The sequence below is a fragment of the Calonectris borealis genome, chromosome 9, assembly GCF_964195595.1.
Source record: "Calonectris borealis chromosome 9, bCalBor7.hap1.2, whole genome shotgun sequence".
NCBI lineage: Eukaryota > Metazoa > Chordata > Aves > Procellariiformes > Procellariidae > Calonectris > Calonectris borealis.
Genome location: NC_134320.1, coordinates 19,407,971 through 19,434,063, shown reverse-complemented (window position 1 = coordinate 19,434,063; position 26,093 = coordinate 19,407,971). Strand labels below are relative to the sequence as shown.

The 26,093-nt window shown below is 67.2% G+C and overlaps 2 protein-coding genes and 2 non-coding genes across 10 annotated transcripts; all 4 read right to left on the bottom strand.

Moving 5' to 3' along the window:
• Positions 1–82: 82 nt before the first annotated feature.
• FAM131A (family with sequence similarity 131 member A) lies at positions 83–6,942 on the bottom strand. Its single transcript, XM_075157276.1, has 6 exons — positions 6,750–6,942; positions 3,126–3,250; positions 1,994–2,087; positions 1,545–1,727; positions 1,210–1,338; positions 83–1,066 (listed from the first exon to the last, which is right to left on the bottom strand). The coding sequence occupies exons 1-6, from the start codon at positions 6,940–6,942 to the stop codon at positions 621–623; spliced, it is 1,170 nt and encodes a 389-aa protein (XP_075013377.1). The 3' UTR covers positions 83–620.
• Positions 6,869–25,849, bottom strand: EIF4G1 (eukaryotic translation initiation factor 4 gamma 1). 7 transcript variants are annotated; one of them, XM_075157269.1, is made up of 33 exons: positions 25,757–25,849; positions 24,558–24,618; positions 23,089–23,197; positions 22,904–22,990; positions 21,229–21,402; positions 20,771–20,870; positions 18,905–19,017; positions 17,736–17,828; positions 17,587–17,653; positions 16,331–17,218; positions 15,025–15,113; positions 14,636–14,822; positions 14,133–14,266; positions 13,743–13,880; positions 13,383–13,556; positions 13,107–13,304; positions 12,695–12,841; positions 12,364–12,600; positions 12,173–12,277; positions 11,601–11,754; positions 11,393–11,493; positions 11,192–11,294; positions 10,970–11,072; positions 10,062–10,318; positions 9,852–9,967; positions 9,515–9,687; positions 9,233–9,358; positions 9,068–9,149; positions 8,754–8,852; positions 8,494–8,628; positions 8,323–8,404; positions 8,112–8,252; positions 6,869–8,000 (listed from the first exon to the last, which is right to left on the bottom strand). In XM_075157269.1, exons 3-33 carry the CDS (start codon positions 23,161–23,163, stop codon positions 7,819–7,821), a joined length of 4,860 nt encoding a protein of 1,619 aa, XP_075013370.1. In that variant the 5' UTR covers positions 23,164–23,197; positions 24,558–24,618; positions 25,757–25,849; the 3' UTR covers positions 6,869–7,818. The 7 variants fall into 7 exon arrangements, with proteins under 7 accessions (XP_075013370.1, XP_075013372.1, XP_075013373.1 ...); XM_075157271.1 differs by having other exon boundaries at positions 10,970–11,060; XM_075157272.1 differs by having other exon boundaries at positions 13,743–13,862.
• Positions 13,626–13,700, bottom strand: LOC142085913 (small nucleolar RNA SNORD66). Its single transcript, XR_012674875.1, has one exon. It is a non-coding gene; the product is annotated as a small nucleolar RNA SNORD66 (small nucleolar RNA).
• On the bottom strand, positions 14,903–14,979 carry LOC142085912 (small nucleolar RNA SNORD66). The gene has a single exon (XR_012674874.1). It is a non-coding gene; the product is annotated as a small nucleolar RNA SNORD66 (small nucleolar RNA).
• Positions 25,850–26,093: the final 244 nt, after the last annotated feature.

Sequence of the window (26,093 nt, the reverse complement as noted above, 5' to 3'; positions counted from 1 at the left end):
AGCGCTGGCACCGCAGCACATCCGTGGCCCCCCCGGCACCCCCCGGCACCCCCCGCAGGCCCCGTGCCCCGAGGCAGCAGTTCACAGTATAAAACTCAGTCCGATAAAAGCCGGCCACGGAGAGAAAAGCCCCCCCGCTCCCCAAATCCCCCCCACTGCCCCGAGCCGAGGGTGCCAGGCGCAGGGCGGGGGCACCACGGGATACTCAGAGAGGTTTAGCCATGCCAAGGTGGGGGGCCCATACCTGATAGGGGACCCCCGGGGTGGTTTGGGGGGGAACATGCGAACAACCGGTCCCATTGATTCAGTCCCATCAGTTTTGGGGGGCACATGTGGGCATCGGGGCAGGGGTTGGACCTCCCCAAGCCCTTCCCCACGCCCCTTCCCCGCTCTCATGCAAAAATCCAGGAGGGCAACGATGTGGCCAAGCGGGGCCGGGGCACGGCGGGGGCACACTGGCCGGGGGGGGCTGCGGCAGCCCCCCGAACCTCCCCCTGTGCCCGGCTAGCGAGGGGGAGTGGCGGCAGGGCCTGTCCCTCACCCAGCGCGGGGTCCGGCCGGGGGGCGGCGGCTGGGGGGCTGGACCCCCGCCAGGAGAGGCAGGGCACCCCAGGGGGGCATCAGGGTTCTTCAGCCTCCTCCTCCTCCTCCAGCGATGCCACCCCGGAGGAGGCGACGTCGGAGACTTTCCGGTGGAGCGGGAAGTCCTTGCTCAGCACCACCTCGTCCTCGGTGGGCGAGAGGCAGGCTTCGGCGTAGGACACGGAGTAGAGGGAGTCCTGGCACCGGAGCCGTGCCAGGCCCCGCAAGGCACTTTGGCTGGCCGGGGGGGGCACCTTGGGCAGCAGCAGGTCCTCGCCCCCCAGGGAGCCCAGCAGTTTGGCAGTGAGTTCGGAGGGGGACACCATCTCCAGGCTGCAGAGGCTGGAGCAGAGGGTCTCGGGGGAGAGGGTGTGCGAGGAGTCGCTCTCGGGCTCGCAGGAGCCGTGCCGCACGCCCAGCTGGCACAGGTGGCCCTGCAGCAGGTCTCGCAGCAGCGCGCTGGTGGGCACCGCGACGGGCACATCTGTGGGGAACCAGGATGCCCCGGGTCAGTCCGGGGCTGATGGCAGCGGGGGCAGTGGGACACCGACACCAGCAGCGGGACACCAATACCGGCAGTGGGACACCTTGCCCGCCCAGAGGGTGCCCACTCCCGGTGGCACTTACCGGCGGGCTGGGAGCTCTCCGTGGAGGGCATGAAGTCCTCGTCGTAGGACTCGTCATTGGAATCGTCCCCATCCACCGAGGACCAGGCTCGCAGCTTGGCCTCAGCGATGGCAAACTGCTCTGCCACGCCTGGGACAGGACATGTATGGGTCACACGCGCGCCGGGAGGTGCCCCCAAAATCCCCCTGTCCTGGCACCTCTGTGCCCACGGTGCCATGGCACCGATGGATGGATGGGTGGATGGATGGATGGATGTGGACAACCCACCCCACCACCCCTGCCTTCGGCCACGATGGGGGAGCATGCCCACCGGCCGTGCCCTGTGCGGTGCCCACCGGCAGCGAAGCGCGCCTCCTGCTCGCCCTCGCTCAGGTGGCAGTAGGAGCTGAAGGCGCTCTCCAGGGCGGCGGGCGGCTCCACCGGCTTGCACCAGCCCTTCCACTCGATGAGGTGGGCGACGCGGCCCTGCGCCATGGCGGTCGGCTTCGTCACGTGCTCCTTCACCACCTGCGAGATGCCTGCGAGGTGTGCCCCCACATCAGCACCCCCTCGGCACCCCGAGTCCCCTCCACAGAGCCCATGACCCTGGGACCCAACATCCCCTGCCTCCAGCGCCCCCATACCCTCCTCTTAGGTGCCACCAGGGACCCCAGGGACACCTTGAGCCCCCCAGAGGGATGACCCCAATGCCCTGCCCAAGAGGTCCAGTCCCCTCGCCCACAGGAGACCCCCCCTTCCCCAGATGCCCCCGCCCTGGGCACCCCTGGGCCAGGCGAGCAGTTACCGTGCAGCGAGGAGCGGGCCAGGGCGGCGATCTCCTGGATGGTCAGCGCGCGCCGCGACTTGGGCAGCATCTCGACAGTGTCCTCAACATTGACCTGCCGGAGCGGGCAGGGGCGTCACGGCCCCCGGCCACCCTGCCCGACCCCTGCCCGCTGCCTGCCACTGTCCCTCTGAGAGCCCCGTGCCTGGGTGGGGGGCTCGGTCCCACTCAGCGCCCACCCCACGGGGCCTGGGCTGTCTGCGCACACACGTGTGTTACAGGCACACGCACACACGTGTTCGCTCCACACAGGGCGCTGGGTACACGCACACTCGTGTCTGTGTGCACACTCCCTGGCTGTTAGCACACCCCTACACTGCAACCGCATGCACGCGCCCTGTGCATGCTCACACCTGCACTCTTACACATGCATGCACATACGTGCACGCACAGACGTGCTGGGTGCACACACGCCTGCACGTGCCCGCTCACGTAACCAAGCGTACACACACACACGCGCAGACACTCCTACAGACGCACTGGCCATAAACCCACCCGCGCACTCGCTGCCCACACAGGCACGCTCACACAGGCACCTCCGCTCGCTGCGGGTAGGGCCCTCCTCACCGGGCACACGCGGGAACTGACTGCACGCACACGCGTGCTCACTGCGCACACTCCATGCGTGCGTGTACTGCACACACACGTGCTCTCACTGTACACACACATGCGTCTGTATACGTGCACACGCGCAGGTGTGCAAGGCCACCATGGCCAGGCTCCCCAGTGCCCGCTCCCTGGCAGCACCTGCCGTGCCAGGGCACCCCACCGCGTGTCCCCATTGCCTGTCCCGGCCATGCCAGGCCCCGAGCCCATGGCCACGGGGGACATGATGCGGGATTTGGAGGCGCGCAACAAATTGCATTGCCATGGCAACGAGGCACCGTGGACTGATTTCTCCCAGGATACAGCCCGGCTCACGGCTGACGTCAGAGCAGCCCCGGAGCCGGCTGCGAGCTGGCACAGACAGGCGGGCAGCGGGGCGGCGGGCAGCGGAGCCCATCGTGCCCCCAGCCACAGCCAGGACGGGTGCCCCACTGTGGGGTACCAGCACACGGGCACCCTGGCCGGGCACGGCTGGGCTCGGTGGTACCTGGAGGAAGTCCTGGCTGTCGAAGGAGGCCTGGCGTGCCAGGCGGGGCAGCGGGCGGACGGCGCTCAGCGGCGACAGCGCTTTCACCTCCTTCCACTCCACGCACAGCGTCGTGTCCACAGCCACTGCGGGAAGAGCCGGGGAGGCATCAGCACCTCCGTCCCCCCGGCAGCCCCCTCAGCCCCCCTACCCCAGGGTAGCGGCTTCTCGCCTGGTCTGAGACCAGACACAACTCGTTGCAAGGCCACTCCGGAGCAGCTGGGTGCTGCAGCACGGGTGACTCACACCCAGGCAACTCTTCCGCCTGTGTCAGCGGTAACGCACAGCCCCAGCCTGGCACTGGGGACCGGGCGCCCATCCCGGCTTGGCGGCTGTTTTGGGAGGGTGGGGGCAGCTGGACCAGGCTGGGGGGGACAGATTGGGCCAGGCGCTGGGTGCATGGAGGGAGACGGCGCTGGGCCACGCTGCGGGGGGCTGGTGCTCCTCTGCCATCTCCAACATCCCCCTCCCCAGATTCCCATCTCTGGGGCAGGAGGGAAAAGAGCAAAAAGGGGTGGGGGAGATAAAAGCACCCGCATACGTCCTCCACTCCAACAGCCCGACCTCCTGGCACCAGCACCCTAAATGGATGGGTCTCTGCCCCCTCGGGCACTGACTCCCAAGCACTGGGGCCAGGGAGGGTCCCCTGTCCCTGCGGCCCCAGGCCAGGCCAGCCCCCAGAGAAGCCTCATTCCGAGATGGGCCTGGCTGACGTAAACCGGCCATGAGGTGGGATATGGGGGGGAGAATGGTGCTCCCCTATCTGGGGGTAGCTCCTGGAGAAGCTGCTGACAGCATCGCCCCCACCTCCAGCTGTAGGCAGGGGCACCCCACGGTGATGCCCCAGCATCGACCCCCCTGCCCCCCTAGCAGCAGCACCCCCAGGCCCCCCCGGCGTGTCTGCAACACTCCCAGCACAGTCCTGGCACCCACCGGCCCCAGCCCCCAGAACACCCTCGGATCACAGCCACAGCCCCCATCACCCCCATCCCTCCTGCAGCACCCCCAGGACATCTGCGGCACCCCCACAGCACCCTGTGGTACCCCACACCCGGCAGCACACCTCTGCCAGCCCCCATAGCCCCTCCAATAGCCCCTCAAACACCTCTATGCCCCCCATAGCACCCCCATACCCTCCCAGGCCTCTGACCAGCACCCCAGCACCCCAGTCCCACAATCCCCTCCCTTCCACAACACCCACCAGCTCCCCTAAAGCTGCACTCCAGCCCCTCCAATCCCCCCAATCCCTACACATCCTCTTCCCCCATATCTCCCCACACCCCCTGGGCCACCCAGCTGCCCCAGAGCAGCATCCCCGGGCCCCAAACCCCCCGTCCCTCCATAGCCCCCATGCCCCTATATGTACCCGCGTCCTCCAGAGCCCTCAAGCTCCCTGTACCCCCCCCATCCTTAGGTAGCCCAATCCTCTGTGCCCTCCTCCCCACTTCCATACCTCTCTATATCCCCCCCATAGCTTCCCAATCCCTATAAACCACCCCATACACCGCCACCCCATTCCCTAGACCCCCAGCTTCCCCACAGCAGCCCCCCCGTCCCCCGCCTTCCCATCTCCCCCAGCCCCCAACACCACTCCAGCACCACCCCCGGCCACCCCTCATCAGCCTCCCCACAGCCCCGCACCGCCCCCAGCCCCCCCCTACACTTCACATCCCCGAGTCCCCCTATACCCTCCATACCTTAAGACCCCCCCATAGGCCCCAAACACGCCCCCCCCCCGGTCCCAGCCCGGTGCCGCTCACCCACCGATGGTGGTTTTGGAGCCGATGCAGCCCATGCTCCCGGGGGGGCCCCGGTGCGGGCACTACCGCCGGCTCCGCGCCGCCCGCATCGCCCCCCGGCCGCATGGGCGGCCCCGGGCAGCGCCCGCGCCCCGCCGGAGGGTGCTGCCGGGCCGGGCCGGGCCGAGCCGAGCCGGGCCGCGGTGCGGGAGCCCCGAGCGGTGCCTGCGCCGGGCCGGGGAGCAGCACGTCCAGAGACGTCACTGCTGGGGGAGGAAGAGGAGGGAGAGGGGGAGGCGGGAGGGGGGAGGGAGATGGGGAGGAAGAGGAGGAGGATGGGGAGACAGAGGGAGGAGGGAGAGGAGGAGGAGGAGGAAGGGCGGGAGGAAGGCTGGGGAAGAGGAGGCAGAGGGGGATGAAGGATGAGGAAGAGGAAGGAAGGGGAGGATGGGGGAGAGGGAGGCTGGGAGGAAGAGGAGGAAGGAGAGATGAGGAGAGAGAGGAGAAGGGGGATGAAGGCAACCGGGAAGGATGAAGGAAGAGGGGGGCTGAAGGAAGAGGAAGAGGGGGATGGAGGAAGAGGAGGGGGGGCGCAGGAGGGGGAGGAGGAGGATGGACGAAGGAAGAGGAGGGGGCTGAGGAGGAGGAGGGGAGGAAGGCCGGGCACCGCGGAGAGCGCCGTGCCAGCACCGCGGACAGCGCCGCCCCGCCCGGCCCCCACCGCCCCCTGAGCCCCCCCGGCCCCGAGCCCCGAGCGAGCCCCGGGGGAGGACAAGGGACAGGGACCCTCCAGCAACATGGCACCCCTCTGCCCCAGGCCTGCCCACGAAGGGGGGCTCTGGCCCTGCCTGGGCCCCCCCTGCCCCAAGGGGCTGGTGGTGCCGGAGGGAGCCCACAGCCTGTGACAGGGGGCTGGGGGTCCCGCCTCGTTGGAGCTGGGTTTGGGGCAGGTGGGCGCAGGCTTTAGGACATCGCGTCTGATGGCACCACAGTGACCTCCCCTGCAGGAATTCCAGGCCAGCACTGATGCCAGGCTGAGGGGTTAACCTGCAGCCAAAGATGTCTGTTCATTCTGAAACCTACTGATGGCAATTGATGCTGTGGTACCTTTTCCCTGGCACAGAGGGGCAGAGGAGGGCACTGCCAGGGTGCCACCCTCCCCCTTGGCAGGCAGGGTACCAGAGCAGCCCAAGGGCCTCCCTCTTTACTCACTCACTCCCAGGCAGGGGGAGCTCCTGGCCAGCACCCCCCCTTCAGGCCCTGCCAGCCTTTCCCTGCCAACTGCTTCCCAGCATTGGTGCTGCCAGGGTTGCAGAGCTCAGACGGATCAGCCTCTAATCTAGGGAACAGCCTCCGGTTAATTATTCTGCACCCTCTGGGCCATGGCCAGGGTGACTCAGCAAGAGGCAGCCCAACGCACCAAAGACCAGCCCATCCCGAAGGGGGGCCAGCCCACCCTCACCTCCGTCCCCAGCAGGGACACCCCACCGGGGACCCCCAGCAGGGCTGGGGGGCAGCCGAGGCTTGCCCCATCTCCACCCCACCTGCAAGACAAGAAGGCTCCCCCCAAGCGAGGTTGTGGGGGGGGAGCCCAGCTCATCTCTCCCCTCTCCTGCCCCAAGGCAGAGCCCAAGCAGACCACACAGGTCCTGCCACTTCTGTGCCCGCAGGAAAAGGAGCGCCTGGGGACGCTGGGGCCCTGCTCAGCAGCCAGGGTGCTGGCAGGGCTGCCCGCTCCACCACGGGACACCCTGTGCCAGGCAGAGCTGGCAAGGGGGGTCCCAGGGGGCCTGGCTCCAGGCACATCCCTTGCCACCCTCCCAGCCCTGGGGTGGGGGGTACTTACCGTCTGCCTTGGGGTGCCGGGGGAGGCTGGCCCCTGCCTGGGCTCTAGGTTGGCACCCCCACGCCAGCCCAGGCGCAAGGGACATGGGACAGGGGGCGGCAACAGCGGCACACGGGGCGTTATTTAGCAATGTTCTTTTATTTCCAGTTTTAAGGTGAAAAGATGCCTTTAAATCTTCAATTAAATACTCCATAAAGAAAAAAAAAAAAGCAAAAAAAAAAAAATTATTTACAAATTCACGTGACCAGTAATTGAATCCTTGTTTTAATAATTACACGTGCGGCTCGTCACATCCGGCGCTCTATAAATACAGGGGACGCGGATGGGGGGGCCGCCCCGTCGCTTGCCCAATTGTGGCCTTAAACGTTTGGGAGGAGGATGGGGGCTTTGGGGGGGAGGAGGGGGACTCAGCCTGGCCCAGAGAGAAGGGGTCATCCCCCCTCCTCCCCAGCACCCTCCCCAGGTGTCAGAGCAGGAGCTGGGGGGGAATGATTTATATTTAAAATAAAAAACCATGGGGGGGGGGGGTGTCCAGGCAGTGATGGAGGAATAGAGAGAGGACAGGGGAGGGGGAGAAATCACACTCCTGTCCCCAAACCAAATTTAATAAGTTTATATATATATAATCTCTCTATATTTCAGCAAGAAGTGGGGAGGAGGAAAAAGAGGGGGGAGAGGAGGGGAGAGATATGTCCCCATCCCATCCCCCCTCCCCATGACATGAGTCCAGGGGTGCTCTGCCCCACGCCCAGAGACCCGGTGTGCCTGCGCTGGGAGAGGGGGGAGGAGGGGCCCCGAGGGGACCCACCGTGACAGCCGCCTCCGTCAGCATCCGTTTATTATCATCGTGACAAACTAGTACAGGCCTCGCAAACAGAACCGGGACAGGGGGAGGAGGGAGAGGAGGAGAACTAAAAAGAGAGAGGGGGGCTGTGGGGGGCACAGCAGGTCCCTCGGCCCCAGCATCAGCAAGTCCAGGGGGGCCGGGGGTGGGAGGGGATGGAGTCGCTCCCCGGGGTGCCCCACTCTCTCTCCCCCCCTTCCTCCTCCTCCTCCTTCTCACGGCTGCTCAGTTGTTGTCCGACTCGTCCTCGGCTTCCCGGAGCCAGGTGAAAAAGGCCGTCACCGATTTGAGAGCCACCCCTTTGCCTTGCTGCTCGGCCGGGTCCTTGCTGGACTCCCATTTGTAGAAAGCCTCCTCTTTGATGACGTCCTCGTCGTAGAGGGCGTCAAAGAACATCCGCAGCAGGTCTGGGGGGGACAAAGGGGGGCCCCTGCCATTCCCCAGCCACCAGCCACCCTGCTGGGGTGGCGACGCGCCTGCCACCCCCCTCCTCAGCCCACCCGTCCCGCGACACTCACTGGGAGGCTGGTCCAACTTCACCACCAAGGCTTGCAGGGCATAGAGCGCCTGGAGCTCCTTCTGCTCGTCCCGCAGGTACTTCTGCAGCAGCTTGGCGTGGTTGCGGAAGACCAGGGCATCCACGCGGTAGGGGTTCTCAACTGTGAGAGACGGGGCATAAGGGGGGTGGCGTGGGTAGGGGGGGACCCCCCACCTCACCCTGGTACTCACAGATGATGGCTGAGTGGCACACGGACGTCATCAGGGCCCTGATAAACGTGTTGGATGAGACCTGCTGCTCGCTCAGGTTGGCCTGGAGGAGGGAGGGTAGAGGGGCTGTGAGGTGGGGAGGGAGCTGGGAGGGAGCCCCTAGACCCACGGGCGCTGCGCCCACACCCTCACCTCGATCCAGTCGTATATTCTTTGGTTGTTCGGGTTCTCCTTCAGCAGTTTGTCCATTTGCTTGCACAGCTCCTCCGAGGTCAGCTCCTTGCGGCTCGGCGTGTCTGAGCTCTCCCCCATCGTGTACTCCAATTTCTGGGGGAGCAGGCAGAGACGAGCTGTTAAAGGCAGCACAGGGGAACACCATGCTCCCGGCAGCAGGAACCCCCCAGGGTCCCCCCACGGCCCGTCTCTGCCCCTTGCTGCCACTGAACTCCCACCTGCTCTGTGACAAATTTGTTGACGTCCTGGTCCTCGGGCAGGAATTCCTTCCAGCTCAGACCCCCGTCCCGCCACAGCTTGCCTGCGGTCTTCTGGCTCTGCAGGACAGACAGTCGGCCTCAGCACCCCACGCCCTCCATCTCCAGTGAGGGGGATACTGCGGCTTGGCCGTGTCACCCCCATGACCCAGACACGGCAAGGGAAGCCCCCTGCCACCAGAGGGGTTCAATCCCCGCATGCCAACCTGCCCCCCCGAGCAGGCTGCCAGTCCCTGAGGCAGCAGCCAGCAGCTACGTGAGCCCCACGCACTCACCATGCCCTTGCACAACAAGCCCAGCACCTCGACCAGCAGCGTGGTGGCCTTCCCAATGGGCACCAGGGGCTTCGTTATCTCCCTGCGGGGCACAAGAGACCTGGTTGAGCTACCTGCCTCCCAAAGCCCCCCGTGGCAACCCCTGCGGAGGGACACGGCCCTCACCTGAACAGCTCCTCCATGGGGATGCCCTCCTCTTGCAGGATGGGGGTGATGAGCTCAGCCAGGTACAGCCAGATGTGCGGGATGTCGATCTCCATGTCCTCCGCGATCTCCAGGATCTCCCGCAGCCTGCAGGGCAGAGGGGGGCCGTTGGGATCCAGCAGCCCCCGTGCCCTTGGCTGGGAGGAACCTCAGGAGGTCTCAGTAACGAGCCCTGCTCAAGGCAGGGCTAAATTCAAAGCCAGGCAAATACCAGCTCAGGGCCAGGCTGCCCCGGCCCCTCACCCTCTGTAGTACTGCTCCTTGGAGAGCGTGCCCGCCTTCACCAGCTGGCACAGCAGGACCCCCATGTGCTCGCGGGAGATGGTGCTCCTCTCCAGCGTGGACTCGATGCCGTTCTGCACGAAGATGTAGAGCGAGGAGGGACTGCCCAGCTCCTGCACGCACTGCAGGGCCTCCTGCGGGGAAAAGGGGGGTCAGTACTGCCCCACAGCCAGCCCCGGCTCCCCCCTTCCTCATCCAGGCACCGCCAGCACCCTGCCCAACAGCGCTACCGCCCAGGGAAGCAGATGGCGTGTATGGGGGCCATATGGTGCTGTGCCTGGCCACCCCCTCCTCTCACCTTCATGTCATTGATGTGCAGGTATTCCTCTATGATCGCCTTGGATTTCTTCTCCAGCTCCTCCTCCGACAGCGCGGGCTTGGGGGATGCTGCGGGAGGTGCTGGCTCTTGCTTAACTGCGAGGAGAGAGCAAGGATCAGGCACTGCCTGGGACAGGCAGAGCCCCAGACTGCAGCCAGACCCCCAGGACACCGCTCCTCCCCAGCTCACTGGTCTCTCGGCTCCTGTCCCGTTCCTCCGTCATGCTAGCAGCCTTGCGCACAGCCTCGTGGCCACCCTGCTTCTCCCGTTCTCGGCTCCTGTCCTCTGTCTCTTTGCTGAAGCTCCTCTTGGTGAGGGCAGACCTGTTCCTGTCTGCCCGCTCCCCCCGGTCAGGACGCTCCAGGCGGTCGCTGCCCTTCTCTGAACGTGACTCCCGGTCCCCTCTGTCGCCAGCCTTCTCCGACCTGTCGCGGCTGGAGCTGCTCCTGGGTGGGAGGAGGATGGACACAGTGTGAAGAGCCCATCGCCTGACCCCAGACTGCGGAGCTCTGCGAGGCAAGGTTGTCCCACTCCAATCCCAGCCCTTTCCAGGGCCTCTTCTAGCACTTGACCACCCTCAGAGGAAAACACTTTTCCTTGTTTCTCCTCTGTTCCAACTCATGCCCTTTGCCTTTCGCTCTGTCCCTTGGCTTGGCTGAGCAGAGCCTGGCCCTATCCTGCCCACACCTTCCCCCTGCCGCAGACTGCGGCGAGATTCCCCTTTGTTTTCTTCTTCTCCTGAACAAACCCAACTCCAACTCTCCTGGGGGACCTCGGGCTCCAGCCTCCACAGGACTCCCTCCAGCCCATCAATGTCCATCTGGTCCCGGGACCCCAGGACCAGACCCAGCACCCAGGTGTGATCCCCCAAGTGCCAGCCAGCAGGGAGGAAGCCCAGGGTGGGGTCAGCCTTCTTTGCTGCAAGGACTCGCCACCAACTCCAAGCCCCAACAAGGCCCCATCCTGCCACAGGGGATTATTCCAGCCCAGACACCATACATTTGCCTATGTATTGACCAACCACTGTCGGATTCGGTGGGTTCCTCCCTGGGTGCAGCCCAACACGCCCACACGCCAAGGCAGGGCTGGCCCCTCACCTCTGCACCACGCGGCGGGACTCCAGGCTCTCGGCAGGGGTCGACTGCTGGAGCGCTGAGAAGCGGTTCAAGGTGCTTGTGGCTGGTCGCCCTGAATCAGACGCTGGGCGTGAAAAGAGGGGAGTCTCAGAGTTCGGCACCTCCCCAGTACAGGAACCGCCAGGGGAAGGATCGCTGCTGCCACCCCATCCAACAGCACCCAGCCAGCCCCACGCTGCCTACCTGAATCTGCAGGCTTCGCGCCAGACCCTCCGCTGCTGCCTTTGCCCCAGCTCAGCCGCCCGCCCGGCGCAAAGAGCTGGTTGTTGGAGTCGATGGATCCAGGCTGCAGGTGGAGAGACAGAGTCAGCTCTGAACCCCACACCAAGGCAGGATCCGGGCCAGGCAGCCGGCTCAGCTGCCCACACTGCACCCCAGCCTCACCTTGGTGATCTTCGTTAGCCGGCTGGTGTCGATGGGCCGGTTGCCCTTGCTGATGGGCACCGTGTTCCAGCCATCGTCTGCAACCAGGCTCCCACGCCCACCTGGGCAGAAGGAAGACAGTCATAAGGCGCAGCCCAGCCTCGAGCAGTGCCCAGCGGGAGCAACCTATCCCTGGCAGCCTCAGGTGCCCCCAAGCTTGGGCACTCACCGCTGGAGGATGGCCCGGGGGGTCCTCTCCTCTTGTCCTTCGACATGAGCTGCTGCACTTTGATGTGTTCCCGATGTTCCTCCATCTCTGCTTCCTTGTGGATCTGGTCGATGGTTTTGGGGCCCTGGTCTCCTCGCCGCGGCACCCAGCTATTCTGCAGAGGGCAGGGGAGGAAGGAAGAGGGCACTGAGCTGGCTGGAGGAAAGAGGCAGAGACGCTCCCCCTTCCCAAGGGGGGAAAGTGCCACCCTCAAAGCCTCGGGCCGGTCTCCTGCCTCAACCATCACAGCTCCCCGTGTGCTGTGGCAGCTTTTGGCACAAAAGGGCTCAGTTTCTGGAGCCCCCCTGCATTAAACAGCTGCCGGTTACTGTGTGCCCACTACCACTACCATGCTAACCAAGGGCTAGGGGCTAGCATGGTGTCTCTGGGGCTGGCCACAGCTTGCCTACCCACCCCTCCTCTCCCGGGGACGCATGGACTGCTGGCACTCAGAGGACTCAGGCCAGCAGCTCTACGGGACCAAGCTGGGGACAGAGGACAGTCCCCGGGCAATAGCAGGCCACGCGCCTTACCCGTCTGAGGTCAATCACATCCTGCAGCATGAAACGGATTCGGGATGATGTCTTCTTCTCTTTAATGATCTTCTCCATCTGATTGAAGTACTGGTCCATCCTGGGCTATAGAGGGACAGAGTCACTGTCACATCCCTCCCAAAGTCAAGGGCAGGGCAAGGCAAGGCAAGGCAGGGCAGGGCAAGGGGTACCTTGGCCTTCTCAAAGTCCAAGTCCTTGCCAATGGTGGTAAGCAGGCGGCAAAGGCACTCAAGGGACTCCTCATCATGGTTTTTGAGCAGCTTCACCACGCAGTCGTGCATGATAGCCTCCGTCAACATCTTCAGTTTGAAGAGCTCTCCGATGAATTTGATGTTGCCCAGGGATCGCCGGCGGGCCTTGTCCCGCGCCTCCTCCAGCTCGTCCTTCATGCGCGCCTTCTCCTCGGGCTGCAGGAAGGGCACAGCAGGGCAGCTCAGAGCCCAGAGTCATCCCAAGGACGCCCACGCCAGCCCTCAGCGGCAGCCTCCCACCCCAACTCACAGCACTGGCATCGTCCATCTCCTTCTGCCGCTTCTCAAAGATCTCATCATCATCCTTGTCCTTCTCAAACTCCTTCTGGCAGCGGTTAAGCAGCAGCTTGCGGAAGTTCACAGTCACCGTGGGCTTGTCTGTTGTGGGCACTTTGAGCTGCAGGGAGAGGTATAACCCAGGCAAGGAACGTGAGTCGTGTCTCCCCCAAAAGCTGGCCAGCTAAGGCCCAGGCACTGCTCAAACCAGAGAAAAGCCACCCTACACCCTCATGATGCCCTGCTAAGACTCTGGACTTAGTCTTCCATCCACACGCCCCAGTTTCCCCACCCCACATGGAAGGACCTGCACCCTGCTGAGCTCAGCCGAGGCCCCCGAACAAACCCCTGCCAGCTTGGCGGGAGACCCCCCAGCTTCTGCTCACCCCCATAAGGCAACGGCACATGTTAGCATAGGCAACAGAGAAGTTTGGCTCCGAGATGGCCTTCTCGAAGACGAGGTCGATGACACCCTTGAGCCGCTCCTCCGTGTCGATGGACAACTCCATCACCTGCTTCATCAGCTGCTGGAACATCTGGGGCGTCAGCTTGTTGAGGATGCTGCGGACACGGCGGAGTAGTTCCTGCAAGGACAGCAGGGTCAGCAAGAGCCGGATATGTCCCCCCCTGCCCTCCCACCACCCGCCTGCCCCAGCTCCCACCTGCGTCTTGATGTTCTCAGGATCCTCCTCCTCGGAGGCACGCTTGCTGCTGGGTTTCCAGGCCTTCTCGGCCTTGTTCAGCTTGACATCCTCATTGAGGGACACAGTGGCAATGATTTTGCGGGGCTCCTTCCTCTGGCTCTGCTGGGAGCGGCGGGGACCCAACCCTGAGGGCTGACACGGGGAGAAGAAACTCAGCTCTTTGCTCTGGGACCAGCCGGCTCCCGGGATGCCCCCATCCGCCTGCTCAGATCCTCAGCTCCATCACAGACATCAGTGGCCCAGACACAGCGGCTCGAAGGCTTGATCATCACGGAGAGGCGGAGGGGGACAGCGTGGGTGAAGCGAGGAGATACTCACTAGGCCCCGGTTGCCCATGACGGGCCGGCCGAGATTGGCGAAGGAGGGGGTGAAGTCAGGGCTGCAGTTCATGCCGCTGAGGCGGATGGGGTCGAGCGCCCGCAGTGGGGTCTTGTTGGCCTGCGAAGGTACACAGGGCTGAGGATGCCCGGGGGCAGAGGAGTGGGACGGATCCATCCCCCAGCCTCAGCGCCGGGACAAGGAACTGGAAAGAAGGCCCCAGAGGTGCCCCCACACCCCGAACCCAGGCTCAAGGCTCATTGCAGATGCTGCAACAGGACCCCGAGCACAGCAGGTAAGTCCCTGCCCCGCCTTGACAAGGCACAAAGAGGAACCAGACCCGCACCTGGGCACCACCCACGCTCCCCCAATTTCCAGGGCCGCACCAACCTTGTCCAGCACCACGTCTGTGATCTGGGGCAGCCCCTCGGGTTTCTGCATGCTGGCGAAGATAAACTGGAAGCCCAGCAGGAACTCCCGGTCATATCGCTTCTTCTCCTCAGGGTTCAGCGGTTTCCATTGCTCTGCAGTGGGGGGCAAGAGGGAAACCCTGATGTGGCCTGTCCCATATCCTCCACTCCGAGCTGTGGCAGGTCCGGGCCCACCCAGGGACCAGCGAGGTGGGATGTAGACAACCAGAGAGCTGCCCCAGCCTGGTACGCCATGAGCACGATGCTACTTGCTTAGACAGAAAGCCTGACGCCACCAGCTCCGTGGCTCCTGCCAGGACCATCGTGCTGGGGCCTCTGTCCCCCACCCCGTGCCAGGCTTGGGGACAAGATGGGAGGAGAGCGTGAGATTTAGGACAGCTGGACTGTGCCACCCTCACCCTCCCACCGCTGGGTCCAGAGGCGATGGCTCCCAGCGGAGGCCTGGGCCAAGGCACAGCTCACCTTCCTTGTAGCGGTACTTCTGGTCAGCAGCCTTGCCCTTCTCCGGGGCCAGCTTGTCCTCCTTCTCCTCCCATGTCTCCTCCGACTCTTCCTGTGGACGGGCGGGAGCCGCATCCTCCGCTTCGCGGGCAGGGGCAGATGCAGGGGGCTTGTTCTCCGCCTCCGAGGCACTGTCGCTGATCTGAGACTGCATCGGGAGGGATGGGGACAGCAGTCACCCCACGAGCCTGGTCCTGCCCCCTCCACCCCACACCCAGGCATCCACCCCCCCTCAGATCCTCATTACCATCACAGATAATCAGTGGCCCAGACACGATGGCACAAAGCAGAGTTCATCACAGGAGGAGATGGGACACTGGGCGACCCCCGGACACCCGTGGGACACTTACCTCTTTAAAGGCATCCAGCAAATCGCCTACTGCCTCCTTCTTATTCAGCTCCTTCATCCTTCGCTTCTTCTTTGGCACCGACATGGCGACTGGGAGGAGAGGCAGGAAGGTGAAGGACAGGAACCCTCCCAGTCCCCCGCTTACCCTGACACCAGCTTCGGGGTCACCAGCAAGGCCCCAGTAACACCAGGCGAGCTTCAGGATGGGGCCACGAGGAGCTGCAGGGACATAGTCCTGCCACCCCAGCACAGCCACCATCCCCAAACACGCCGTGTACACACCTGGGCATCTGCAGCCCTGCGGATCCTACACACAGCCCACCAAGGCACCCTGCTCCCTAAGCATGCACCCCAGAATACACCCTGTACAGACGCACCTCACGCCTCTCCCCATCCGGCTGCTGTACCCCGATTTACCCTGTGCTCCTCCGAAGCACCCCATCCACACCTCTTCCCTAGCACAGCGCTCCCCATCCTCCTCAGGGGATCCCTGCAGACACCCACACCCCTCTGCAGGGCAGCCCTTATGGGGACACCCCCGTACAGACCTCTGCCCCATATACGTTCCCCTCCCTGGCACCCCTAAACACCACCCCACACAGAGGTGCTCCCCAGAAGCACATCTGCCCCGAGGTCACCCTCCTATAGCCCCCCTGTATCCCTGCACAGGGTGCTCCATATGAACACGTCCTGTGTAGTCATCTCCCCCACCCTCCCCCAGTACCCCTACGTAACCCCCACACTCCTGTGCACGGTGCTAAAAAAAAAAACAAAAAACAAAAAACAAACCAAAACAAAACGTATCTTCACCCCAGCACATCCCCAGGGCACCCCAATATACTTGCATACCCCTCCACAGGGTGCCCCACACAGCTACAGCCCCGCAGCTGCCACCCCTCCACCCGCTGTACCTCCCCATGCAGGGACATGCTGGGGACAGCCCCCAGATACAACCTCAATACCCCCACCCTACATCCCCGCATAAGGCATCACATAAAACGCACTTCCCTCGTGGCACCCCGTTTCCCATGACACCCCACACGTACACCCCTCTATACCCACCCCATACGCCCGCATACGGATGCACTCCCCAGACATCTCCCCCCATCTCGCCATCCACAGGCACCTTGTCCCCCCCCCCAGCATCCCATACCCACACATCCTGGGTCACCTAACCCCAACCCCCTCTGCGATACCCTCCCCGTACCCCGTGCCTAGCACTGCACCCAGTGACCCCCCCCCACGTCACCCAACACCCACCCTGGGGCACCCCACGGCCCCGCACGCCCCAGCCCAGCATCTCCAACCTTGCGCGGTCGCCTCCGAGGTCTGCGAAGGGGCAGGGGCCGGGCTCAAGCTCCGCTCCTGGGCCTCGCCAGGGCCTTCGCTCTCCTCCTCCTCCTCCTCCGCTGGGGGGGAGGCAGGGGTGCCGGGCTGGGCCAGCTCCTCGGGCTCTGAGATGGGGCTGATGTCCGACTCGGGCTGCTCCTCGCTCAGCTCCGCTTTGCTGGTGCCCTCCACCCCGTTGGGCAGGGGCAGCTCTTCGGGCTGGGCGATGGGGGAGTCCAGGGTGGGTGCAGGCACCGGTGCAGGCACCGGCACTGGCTGGCACACGGGCGCCTCGGGGACCGGCTCAGGCGCCTCCTCTAAGACCCCGTTGGCCTCGACGGCAGGCTCGGCGGCGGGCTCGGGGCAGGGCTCTTCCCGGGGCGGCGGGGGGCTGGGGGAGGCGGGTTTGGCGGGCGCTTCGGGGGCCTGCGGTACGACGGGCGGCGGCAACGGTGCGGCTGGCACCGGGGGCACGGCTGGCATCGGGGGGACAATGGGCACCGACGGCGCCTCAGGGGGCACAGGCGCCTGCGGGGCAGGCTCTGGGCTGGGAATGGTGACCTCCTCCTCCTCCTCCTCCTCCGCAGCCACCGTGTCCATGTCGGGCGTGGGCACAAGGGGCAGCTCCACAGCCCCTGGCACTGTAGTGATGGCGCTAAACGTCTTGTGTGGGTCGGGCGGCGCCTCGCCCAGCTCCGCTTTAGTGTCCGCGTCCACGGGGGGCTCCATTGGCACCAGCGTCACGGCTGAGAGCACCGTGGGCTCCACCTCAGGGATGAGGGGAGGGGGAGGCGACGGGGACGCTGACTTGCTGGGCTCCAGGGAGACGGGCTTGCTCACCACCAGCGCGGGCTTTGGGCGGTCATCTGCAAGATGCGTGGCATTAACAGCGGGCTCTCCGATTCCTGGCTGACCCTGCATCCCCCCCAAATCCCTCCATCTGCAAGAGCAGTAGGGACAGATGTGCCAACCCACATGACAAACGAGTGACAGGGACAACGGGGGTCCTCGAGTGCCCAGGGGACAGCTGGAGTGAGCAGACAGCCCCCATAAACTCTCCTGGACCCAACAAGGGAACATCAGTCCCCAGGTATGTAGGGAATGCGTTTGACCCCACAAGCCCCAGCTGAACCAGGGAAGGGTGGGGCTGGCATCTCGCACCCCGCAGTGCCAACAACAGGGAGCCTGACGCAGCCATGCCGGCTGGCACACCCACCCCGGCACGGGCACTTACCTGGCCGGACAATAACTGCTACATGGGGGGTCTCTCCGTTGGCCTGGGGCTCCAAACTGCTTCCAGCCTGGGGCAGGGCAAAGAGGGAGTTCAGCAGGGCCCTGAGCACATCCCGCTACCCCAGTTGGGGAGTCGGGGGGTCCCTTTACCTGTGGAGGGGTGGGGGTGGATGAGGTCCTTGCTCCAGACATGATTTCTTCAGTGATGTCTTTGCCGCCTTGGTTGGGGTCTCGTATCCGGATCTGTCCGCGGGTCAGGGCAGAGAGCGGGAAGCTGTCAGCAGGGTGGGGGACACAGCACACGGGCCACCCCCTTTCCCTGGGCCTGACACCCCCAGGACATCCCCTTCTCCGAGGGGAGAAGCTCATTCAGCACTGCGCCTGCCCTGGCCACGCGCAGCTTGGGGACCAGCGGGTGCCACCTCCCCTCCCCATGGGGCACAGCACCCCACAGACACTGGCCTGTCCCGATGCCCAGCAGGCAGGGACAGCGTGGGGCAGGGCAAGCCTTGCAAGCCATCGTGCCAGGCAGCTGGAGCCAGCACCATGTCCCCAGGCCAGTCCCCATCTCCAGGGATTGGGGATCCCAAGGCATCACCATGCTGGCACAGGGGCTGTGGGGACCCCCCCACCCCACCTCGGGGACAGCACAGAGGACTGGCCTCGGCATGCAAAAGTCACGGCGAGCTCCATGCCACCCCGGGCACAGCCCATACACCCGCAGCCTCGCTGGCCCCGTGCCTGCCGTGGGTGCAGCAGGAACCACAGGGCACCCTGCTGGGGGGTGAGTGGGGGGGACACGCGGGTCAGGGACTCCGGTGGGGGGCACAGTTGCTCTCCCCACCCCCAAACACGACCTGCTCCCAGGGCAGTAAGAGCAGAGCCCGAGGTGCACCAAGGCCCCTCTGCAGAGGAAATGCCAGCATCCCCCCTGCCGGCCCGGCGGCACCCCCTGCCCCCCGGCACGGGGCCGTGCCGGCAGCCGCCCGGCTCCTTCCTATAAATAGGCCCCGCGCGAGGCCTCCGAGTGCCGGCATCTCCGGGAGCAGACAGCAGTTGGCAGCCGCGGCACCCCCGCCCCCCCGGGAGCCATGACTCAGCACAACGCTGCCCGCCGGGACGGCCAAGGTCGCCAGCACCCGCTGTGCACCCCAGTCCCCTCGCTGAGCCCCCCAGCCCAGGGGGAGCACAGCCCCACGCCGCCCCCCTTCCCCAGCGCGCTGCACCACATCCCGTCCTGCACACCGCGGGCACCCAGGGCTGGCACCGTCCCCTCCTGCATGTGACCCCCCCATGCCTGGAGGCGGATGGCTCCTTACCGTCTTGCGCTCTCGTTTTGGGGGGATCGGCGGCTGCTGGCTCACAATGACCTGGGCAGTGGGGACCCCCGCCGGGAACTGCTGCACCCCCTGCGCCGGGTAATAAGCACCCGCTGGAGGAGAGGACAGAGCGTCAGACCGGCCAACCCGGATCCTTCAAGCCCGTCCTGGGGACCCCCCGATCCCCCAAACACAGGGGTCTGTCAGGAGCCTGGGGAGCCTGTGCTGCTCTGCAGCAAACCCCCATCGCATCCGGCACGGATTGTCCCAACCCGCCTGACAGGCCTGACCGAATTCCTTCCCCGTGAAGCAGAGCGTCCCCGCGCCGCCCCCACGCCCAGCCGGGCCCCGCGGGCGCTCGCCATGCCCACCGGCTCCACGCCACTGACGGCCCCGCCGGGACACTTGGCCATGCCGGGTACGGGCGTCCCAGGTCGGCGGGCGGCCACCTTACTGCCAGCGCCCTTATCTCCCAGGGGCCGGCTCCAGCCCGAGGGCGGCACCAGGCAGCCCCGTCCGCACCCTCCATTCACACCCAGGCCGAGGGGCTCGGACTCCCCGCGCAGCCCGAGCCCTGGTGAGCCCAGCCCAGAGGAGGGAGCCGTGCCGGGGGCCGGAGGCAGAGCTGGACCCCATCCAGGGCTGGCACAGCCCCGAGAGGCGCTCCGCTCCTCCCAGGGCAAGCATCACCCCCAGAGCGGTGCCACGGGGATGGGGGGGGGGGCGACAGGCACAGCGGGGCCCGGCCCCCTCCGGCTCCAGCACCTTCCCCGCTGTGCTGAGCCTGGAACTCGCCCAGGGTGCTCTGGTGACTGCCCCGTCCCTGAGCCAGGGACCCCTCCCTCTGCCCAGGGGGGATGCAGGGGCACCGGCCGGGCCTCGCAGCCCGGGGTGGGCCAGGCGTGGGGGAGACCCCGAGCTGCCCAGCCCTGGGGACCAGGAGGGCCGGCCCGTCTCACCCATCGAGGAGCACACCATGCCAGGCCACCCACCCAGTCTTGCGGGCAAGGGGCACACTGCTGCCAGCTCCCCTGGGAATAGCCGCAGCCCCAAAGCAGAGGCGGGGGCCAAACCCATCCTGCGACCCCGCAGAGACACCCAGGGGATGCCCCAGCGCCAGGCACAAAGGAGCGGCCGTGCCCTGGCCCGAGCATGGGAGCCGGCCGCTGCCGGGGGCCACCTCCCTCCTCTGAGGGGCCGGCTGGGCCCTCTGGGACAAGAGGGAGGGAGGACGGGCACGTACCTGGCTCAGGAGAAGCCCATCTCTGCCCCGGTTATGCTTTGCTGCCGTGCCGGGGCCAGGCCAGAGGCCTCGGCTCACATTTCTGTGTCTGCCGGGCCTCCCGGGACGGACCAAGCCTAAATATAGTCACAGCCCGGGTGGCCACATGCGAGCGGGGGGAAGAAGGGGGGGGCTGCTCACACCGCCACTCCCCAGCGCCGGGAGAGGGCAGGCACGGAGCGGCCCTGGCACCCCAGGCTCAGCTCCTTGGGGAGCAGGGAGCTGAGGCAGGGTCAGCAGGCACAGAACTGCTCACCACCTCGAGGGGGAGCGAGGGGGAGCAGGGGATAAAGTCTGTCCCGGCCCTCCGCCAGGAGAGTTAAACATTAAACGTCCCCGATTTGGCAGGGGTGGATGGACCGGTGGGACATGATGCACAGCCCTCAGTGCTGCTGGGAGACTGGCAACACCCCCTGCCCCCCAAAACAGCTTGTAATGGAGTCACAGAGATGGCCCCAGCGAGCTGGAAAAGGCAGAGGGCTCTGGGCTCAGCTTCTGAGCACCAGGGCTGCAGGGAGGCCAGAGGCAGGGGAGCGCTGGGGCTGGAAGAGCACCGGGGAGCAGAGCAACCCCCTCGTCTGTACCGTAAGTCCCGAATTCTGTGGGGCTGGCTCCAGGGTAAAAACTAGGGGCGCCGGGCTGGACCGGGTACTGTTGGGTTGGGACGACGTACGTGGAGCGACCCTGCAATGGGGGAAAAGAAGAAGTGTCAGTTACCTCCCCTGTGGGGAACAGACGTACCCTCAAACCACTGATGTACCCCCAAATCTGCCTGTGAACCAGCTGGGCGCAAGGGCAGGGAGCAGAACGCAGGCAAAACAGGCAGCAGGCGCCTCAGGGGGCTGCTGAGGAAGGAGACCAGCGCTGCCCACTGCCTCTCTACAGAGCTGGGCAACACCCCACTCAAATCAGTGGGTGCTCAGAGAGCCTAGGGAACCCCTTCCACCCTCCCAAAACAGACCTGGGCTCCAACCCCGGGCAACACCCCCCCACCGGTGCCCACCCCAGCCCCCTCCCACAGAGCCCGGGGCACGGCCCTCACCTGTCCGGGAATGTAATAGGCTCCTTGGGAAGGTGTGTAGGATATCTGGGAGGGTATCATCATCACCTGGGAAGCAGCCGGATACACATGGGCAGGGGGGCCGGGCCGGGCCGTCGTGTTACTCTGCACGCGGGACGCGCTGGCGGGAGGCTGCGCCCTGTTCTGGTAGAAATGCTTGGGGAGAGACGGGGCACGGCGTCAGGTGGAGCGCCAGCACCCCCACCCGGCACCGACGCATGCAGGGGGGAGACCCCCCGCCTGCCGGGATGCAGCCCCCCCCGGCGCTCCCCGGAGCTGCCCACCCAACCCCAGCACCATCCTGCCCCCACGCACCTGCGGGGCTGCCTGGGTCCACCCGACCCAGCTCATGCCCGGCACGGCCCCCTCCCAGCCCGACGGGGGCCGGCAACTCCAGCGCCCGGAGCCGGCCACGGCCGCACGCAGCTCAGCGGCGGCGGGTCCCGGCGTGCTTCACACCGGTTCCCAGCGCTCGCATTGAATGCTGGGACCTGTAGTCCCGCCGTGCCGAGCTGCGCCGGAGCTGGACAGCCAGGGCGTGCGGAGCTGGCTATTCCCCCTCCCACCGGGGCCCATGCCGCTTTGCCGGGCAGGAGCATCGCCGGGAGCAGCAGCTCAAGCCCAGCAGCGAGTGGGCAAGGAAGGGTCCACGCACGCACCCCAGGGCAAGGGGAAAGCGTTACCTGAAGAGACCTGAATCCTCCCTGTTAGCAAGCGCACGCATACAGAGGGAAAAGGGGAAAGAGAGAGACAGGAGTTACCCGCATTGGGATAGGGCTTGGACACAGGCTGGCTGGCAGAGGAGGGGACAGGAAGCTGGGGAGCCCTTTGCCCGGTGCCCACATCCCAAATCCACCGGGGTCCCCTGTAGGGAACCCCCAAGGGGTAGGGAAGGGTTTGAGGGGCTCCCAGCCAGCACAGCCAAGGATATCACCAGATCTGGCCCAGCAGCTCCTCCACACAAGAGGGCTGATGCTTCCATAGCCTTGCATGGCACCGCAGGGCCTTGGGAGACCCCCGCAAAGTAGGGAGGAAGAGGAACAGGAGGATGAGGAAGGGCACAGGGAGAAGCAGCAGCCTGGGCCGGGGTTAGCACAGGCACAGCCACATGCTGCAGGCTTCATGCAAGGAGGAAACTGGGGAGACACTGCAGGGAAAACCCCCCAAAGTCAAGCGAGTGTCCCCCACTTTCCCCAGACCAGCCTGTCCTCCAGCTCTGGGGTCCCCACGTGCTCCCCGGCCCCTTCATGCCCAGGGTGGGTGTTTCTGTGCAGTGTCAGGGCAGGGTGCTCGGCATGCAGGGTGGGGGAAGCGGGTTAGTACCTGCTGGTGAATAGCCCGAGGCCCTGCTGGAAACTGAGAAAGGAGGAGAGGGAGGTTTGGGGCAAGGGGAGGAAGGAGAGAAGAGCAGTCACTCGGTGGGCATCCCTGGCCGGAGGTGTCTGCCCCCCCACCCCAGGGCCAGGAGGTCCCCAGGCAGCGGTCGTGGTCCGGATTGCGGGCGCGCTCCCCCTCGCAGGCGCACGCCAGCCCCGAGGGGCACCACAGGGCTCCGAGCACCCCCGAGCACCGCGGCAGCAGGGGCTACTTGGCCAGGAGGCAGAAAGCTGCTGGATCCCCCCTCCATCGCCCCTCCATCCCAGGGCAAAGCCCTTACCTGGCGCGGCTGAGAAGGCGTATTCATTTGTGAGGTCGGTGCCGGGTTAAAAACCACAGGTGCCGTCTGACCGGGTGGGAACGTCGGCTGGAGGGAGGCAGGGAGGGAAGGAGATGGCACCGCCGCCCCTGGCACAAACTGGAGAGGCAAAGCTGGGTCCCCCCCACCCCGAGGGGGCCGGTTACCTGCGGCAGTCCAGGAGAAGGGGCAGGGTGCGGGGCTGTCGGGGCTCCTCCTGTGGGCTGTGGAGCTTTGTTCATTTCATGGGGTTGTGCATAAGGATCCCCTCGCTATCTGCGGGGACAGGGACAGCGGGCATAAGCTGGAGGCGGGCAGCACCCCAGGCATCTGTCTCCTGTCCATGTCAGCCCCAAAAACGGGGCATCTCCAGCCCCTCAGCGTAAAGCCAGACACCGGCCATGCCCCACAGACGGCATCACGCCAGGGCACAGACCCCCAGCCAGCCCCTCTTGCCCCACTGGGGCACGGGGAGAAGATGAGCACCGCCAGGCCACCCAGCCCGGGCAGGTCCCCACGCCCTGCGGAGCAAAGCCCCCTGTCGTGCCCTAATCCCAGCCGTGCCCACCGGGAGGACTGAACCCCCCTGAGGTGACCCTGCAGAGCCCGGCCAGGCGCCCTACACAAGCAGGCACTGGTGCCCGTGACCTGCCGCCAGCAGCCAGGCCACCACCAACTCCGGGGGGCTGGGTGGGCCGGCGGCACCCCGGCGTCAGCCGTGCCCGGCTCCACCCCAGCTGACCTACTAAGCGCTTCCCCCGGCCGGCCAAACCTGTTCCTGCCGGTGGCGCCGGGTCCCCGGCATACGCCACAAACGCCTACCGGGAAGGGCAGGGAGCAGCTCCCGCGTCCCCCTGCACCGCCGACGCTCCTGCCCGCTGCCCTGCCCAGGAGAGCCCGCAGCCCCCTGCCACCGCCGGCACCCAGGTGGCCCAGGCACCCTCCCGGCTGTCCCGGGAGGGACTTGGCAGCCGGTGCCGCTCTCCCCGCCCCAGTGCAAAGGCCGCCGGGGCAGGAAGGAGAGGCGGTGCCCCCCACCCCGCAACCCTGCCGGGGGTCCCCTGCACCCACGGCACCCGGCGAGCCCACTGCCGACCGGGGCGCCCGAGGGAGCAGCCGCGGTGCCTCCTGTAACCTGACGCCCGGCCGCGTCAGCACCGCCGGCCCTGCCGGCCCCCAGCCCCGCTGCCGGGCACTGCCAGGCACGTCCCACCAACACCCAGCCACGCCGGCACCCCCGGGCCAGGGGTGCCCTGACCCCCCCAGAGCTGCACCCTGGCATAGGGGGGTGCCACGCCATCACGAGGGTCCCCCCAGCCACAACCCCAGTGGAGATGGGTCCTGCTGGGGTTTCAGGAGGTGGCAGGGGCTGGGCTGCACACCCCCCGCTGCTCCCCCCGGCCCCCTCCTCACCGGGGCACCCAGCGCCCGGCACGCCTGCCCTGCCCAGCCCCGGGATGCGGCGGCCTGGGCCATCTTAGCTTGGCCTTGGCACCAATCCCCCCAAAAAAAGGGAGGGGGGGGAAGGGGGGGTCACAAAGGGGAGGGGATGCCCGGGGACAGTCCCTGCGCGGGCAGACCCGGCCTCCCCGGCCCCCCCACCGGCGGCACAACCGGGAGCGAGCGGGATACTCACCCCCCCGCGGGAAAAACCTGGGCCGGCTGAGCGGGCCTGCAGAGACCGTTCATCCGACTGACTGGGAGAGAGGAGGGAGGGGGGAGAGAGAGATCAGCCCGGGCCTCGCCGGGGGAGCCCACCCCGGGCCCCGCAGGGCCCCCTCCTCGGCCGGCCCGGCGATGCCAGGGGCCAGGCAGGTCCCGTCCCGTGGGGGGGAAGGGGAACCGCCGGGGGGTTTTGCAACAGCAGGAGCCGCCGTGGCCGCTGCCTCCCCCGCGCCGGGAGAGGCCGGGGCCCGCGGCCTGCGCTGGGCCCGCAGCCGGGGCGGGGGGTCCCGGCCCGAGGCCGGGCCCTGGGCGGGGGCCGGGGCAGCCAGGCCCCGTCCGAGCAGGGGACCGGGGGGCGGAAGGCAGGGCTCCGCGGCGGCGGGGGCCAACTCGCCGGGCGCCCAGGGGTGGGACAAGGCGGGGGGGGAGGGAGGTCCCCGTCGGCGGGCCGGGCCAGGCCGCGGCGCCGGCCCGGGAGCAGCCGGCCCCACCAGGCCCGAGCCCGGCCTCGCCCCCAGGCCGAGGCGGCGGCCCGGCCCGGCCGGTGTTGCCGGCTCCGTCCCGGGGCGGCGGGCAGGCCCAAGGCACCGGCACCATCTTGGCGGCGGGAGGGGGAGGCGGGGGGAGGCCGCGGGGGCGCCGGGGCGGCGGGGCGCGGCGCGGGGCCCGGTGCGGCATCCGGCGGCCCCGCTCCCCCCCGCGGCGGCGGCGGCCTCTGCCAAGGACACGTGTCACTGCCGGCCGCCGCCATGGCCCGCCGCCCCACCGGCACCGGCAGCGGCACGGGCGGGCGCGGCGGGGCGGGGGCGGCGGGGCACGCACCACGTGCGGCGGCGGGCCTAGGCGGGCGCGGCGGCGGGAGCACGTGCGCGGCGGCGGGGCGCACCGGCCGGCACGTGGGCGCAGAGCGGCGCCGCGCGGCACCACCGGGGCGGCGGGGCCGGGCCGGGCCCGGCGGGGAGCGGAGCGGGACAGGACGGGGCAGGGCAGGAGAGGGCGCCGGCGGCGGCGGCGGGGCGGCGCCCACGTGGTGGCGGCGGCGGTAGCGGCGCGGCGGGGCCCGGCGGCGCGAGGCCCGGGGCGGCGGCGCGCGGCCCGGTACCGGTACCCCCCTCCCCCCCCACCACCCGCCCCCCCGCGGCGCGCGCCCGCCCCGCCCCCGCCCGTTACCTTCAGTCTCCTTCAGCGCGCGCGGCCCGACGCAGCCGCAGCGCAGCGCAGCACGACCATTTCCGGAGCCGCGCCGCGCGCAGGGGCGGGGCCGGGCGCCGCCGCGGGGGAGGGGCGCGCGGGGGCGGGGCGCCGGCTGCCGCGCCTGAAGCCGCTCTGGGCACCGCCCGCGGCACGTGACGCTGGCGCCGCGCCCCTGCCGCCGCTGTCACGTGGCGGGGAGGGCTCTCGGCTCGCCCCGGCGGAGGGGTGGGGCGGGGAACGCCCCCTCCTACGCCACGCCTCCCGTCTGACCACGCCCACCGCTCCGGCCCTCCCCCGCACACCCCGTGCGGGA

Bases quoted from the DNA above. Each gene is read 5' to 3' on its own strand.
- EIF4G1 (XM_075157269.1), bottom strand. From the start codon at position 23,163: ATGAACAAAGCTCCACAGCCCACAGGAGGAGCCCCGACAGCCCCGCAC. The intron at 13,557-13,742 runs GTGAGTATCTCC...TCCCCGTGTCAG, and splicing joins TCATGGGCAACCGGGGCCTA to CCCTCAGGGTTGGGTCCCCG. The intron at 8,629-8,753 runs GTGGGAGTTCAG...CTGCTCCCCCAG, and splicing joins ACAAATTTGTCACAGAGCAG to AAATTGGAGTACACGATGGG.
- FAM131A (XM_075157276.1), bottom strand. From the start codon at position 6,942: ATGGAGTATTTAATTGAAGATTTAAAGGCATCTTTTCACCTTAAAACT. The intron at 2,088-3,125 runs GTACCACCGAGC...CCGCTCCGGCAG, and splicing joins ACAGCCAGGACTTCCTCCAG to GTCAATGTTGAGGACACTGT. The intron at 1,339-1,544 runs GTGGGCACCGCA...GTCCTGTCCCAG, and splicing joins GGAGGCGCGCTTCGCTGCCG to GCGTGGCAGAGCAGTTTGCC.